At 53.3% G+C, this 2532-nt stretch overlaps 1 protein-coding gene across 1 annotated transcript; it reads right to left on the bottom strand.

Annotated features, from left to right (window-relative positions):
- Positions 1–295: 295 nt before the first annotated feature.
- On the bottom strand, positions 296–1877 carry LOC121718616 (transmembrane protein 121-like). Its single transcript, XM_042103693.1, has one exon. It carries the CDS (start codon positions 1756–1758, stop codon positions 559–561), a length of 1200 nt encoding a protein of 399 aa, XP_041959627.1. The 5' UTR covers positions 1759–1877; the 3' UTR covers positions 296–558.
- Between the last annotated feature and the right edge of the window lie 655 nt (positions 1878–2532).

Here is a 2532-nt window from a genome sequence, read left to right as displayed (position 1 = left end):
TAAGGACATAATAGGAGAAACACTACTGTACACAGCATTTACAGGATCAATTTCCACTTATTCACTGGTTTACAACAATCAATCGGCAACAATCATCTTGTCATCTTGTCAAATACCTTTTCACCCAACACTAAGGCAGACATATTCCAGAAAAAAAACTCAAAACCTTGAGAGTTAAGACATTCTATAGTTTTTCGCCCATTTATGTCATGTAGTCTCATTCATCCCCTGAGCACAGCATACTCTGCACCCAGACATCTGGGCACCTAAACATCCTCCAGGACCAAATCCAGGGTGGATCAGCTTTGCATTTCCACGTTTTGCCATAATCCACATTTTGGGGTAACATCATGTCCATTCTGGGTTGCAGCCTATCAAGCATCCCAGAACACGGCCCATTTAAAAGCTGTTTTAGTGTATTGTAGAATATCATATTCCAAAATTCCCAGCTAAATCCTGTGTGCCACAGCATTATCCAACGGGGCTTGTGACATACATCCCCGGGGTGTTGATTTGATAACGTCACTGCTCCCCCGTGAGGAAGTCCAGGGCAATGCGTCACGTGTCCTCCCCCTCCCCCTCACCCTCTCCCTCGCTCTCCTCTGGCAGAGTGGTCAAGTCCTGGATCACCACCTGCGGTGGGACAGCGGGCATGCTCGCCACCGGCACCATCACGGGCACGCTCAGAGTCACGGGCACGCTCATGGTGCTCCCGCCCAAGGCGTTGGGTCCGCCGGAGGTGTGCGTCACTATGATGCTGTTTTTGTGCAGCTCGGCGGTCAACGCAGGTGACATACCAATGCCGCCACCGCCGACACTGACCCCCATCGTCGTGGTGGTGGTGGCGCTCGCTGCTGGCCCCTGCAGGCTCTTTCGGTACTGCGCGAAGCTGCAGGCCTTGAGCACAATGGCCACCACGTTCTTGCCCACCAGGACGCCGGACACGCGCGCCTCCCGGTACAGCAGCAGGTTGCCGCCGCGGATCAGCAGCGTCACGACGTTGATGGTCGCCAGGCTCAGGATCGGGTAGAGCATCATCTTGTGCGGCGCGATGTTGACCCCTTGCATGCTGATCTCGCTCAGCGACACGCACGGCAGCACCAGCAGCAGGATGTAGCAGTAGAAGAAGGTCAGGCCCTCCACCCAGAGCGGCAGGCCTCGTCGCTGGGGCTCCCACAGGCTCGCCTGCACGTCCAGCACGTCCAGCAGGTCCACCACCACCCAGAAAAGCCGGCTGCGGATCTCCTCGCGCTTGCGGACCGGGCGCACGTACTCCATGTGGTCGATGGCGGCCAGCACGATGTAGAGGATGGGGACGCAGACCGACAGGAGGAGGGTCAGCGACTTGCGGCCCAGCGCGTCCGTCAGGATGACCGCACCGCCACCACTCACGCCGCCAACACTCCCACTACCGTCCCCTCCCGGAGTGTGTCCGCCTGTAGTGGTGGACGATGCCTTGGCCTTGTAGTTCTGGTACACAAAGTAGACCTTGATCTCCAGCACGAAGACGTAGAAGAACCAGAGGACCATGGCGTAGCCGCGCTGGGCCGAGCGAACCTCGGCGCCCACCCACACGGCCACATAGCGCAGCACGATCAGGAAGCAGGCGTCGCCCACCAGCACCATGATGCACACGCCCACTTTGCGCGGACCCACGCTCTGCTCCACCAGGTAGGCGTCCAGCAGCGCCATGCTGCACACGATCAGCGCCGCGGACAGGCACACGTGGGGCTTGTTCACGGGCGGAGGGGGGGCCATCGTGGAGCAGTGACCACCAGAGGTGGAGGAGGGAAAGACAAACAGAGGGAGACAATGGGATAACACAAGAGGGAGAAAACCACCGTGATCCAGAGGCAAACAAAAGAAAGATCAATGAGAAGAAGAAGAAGAAGAAGAACAAGAAGAAGGTGAAGAAGAAGAAGAAGAAGAAGGATAGAAGAAGAAGAACAAGGAGAAGAAGAAGGATAGAAGAAGAAGAACAAGGAGAAGAAGAAGGATAGAAGGAGAAGAAGAGGAAGGATAGAAGGAGAAGAAGAATAAGGAGAAGATAGATAGATAGATAGATAGATACTTTATTGATCCCCAGGGGAAATTCAAGAAGAAGAAGAAGAAGGATAGAAGGAGAAGAAGAGGAAGGATAGAAGGAAGAGGAGGTTGATAAAAACACAAAAAAAGTTGAAGGAGGAGAAGGAGATACTTTTTACTTTAGTAACTGCTGCTCTAGAAACTTCAAAAGTGGAGGGAAAACCAGACTGATCCGGTGACAGATCAAGCGCTAAAAAAGGGGGACAAGAAGAAAGAAGAGGAAAAGAAAAAGGATAGATTCACTTCAGTAAAGGAAGGAGGTAAAACTGTAAACGGGACACTTCACAAGTAGAGGTAGAACCATTGTGGATGGGCATTTCCTTATTGTAGGGGGAATGATATTGATCTGGTCAAAGAGAGAACAGAGGATTGAGGAGTGGACAGCCATTATGATTACTGATAGGCTGATGGGAATGGAGACTGATGGTCTTGGTGCTGTGACTGTGG

This window comes from Alosa sapidissima, chromosome 9 (genome assembly GCF_018492685.1).
Source record: "Alosa sapidissima isolate fAloSap1 chromosome 9, fAloSap1.pri, whole genome shotgun sequence".
Classification (NCBI taxonomy): Eukaryota; Metazoa; Chordata; class Actinopteri; order Clupeiformes; family Clupeidae; genus Alosa; species Alosa sapidissima.
Note: the sequence above shows the minus strand (reverse complement) of the source record. Positions and strands in the feature narration are given on the sequence as shown.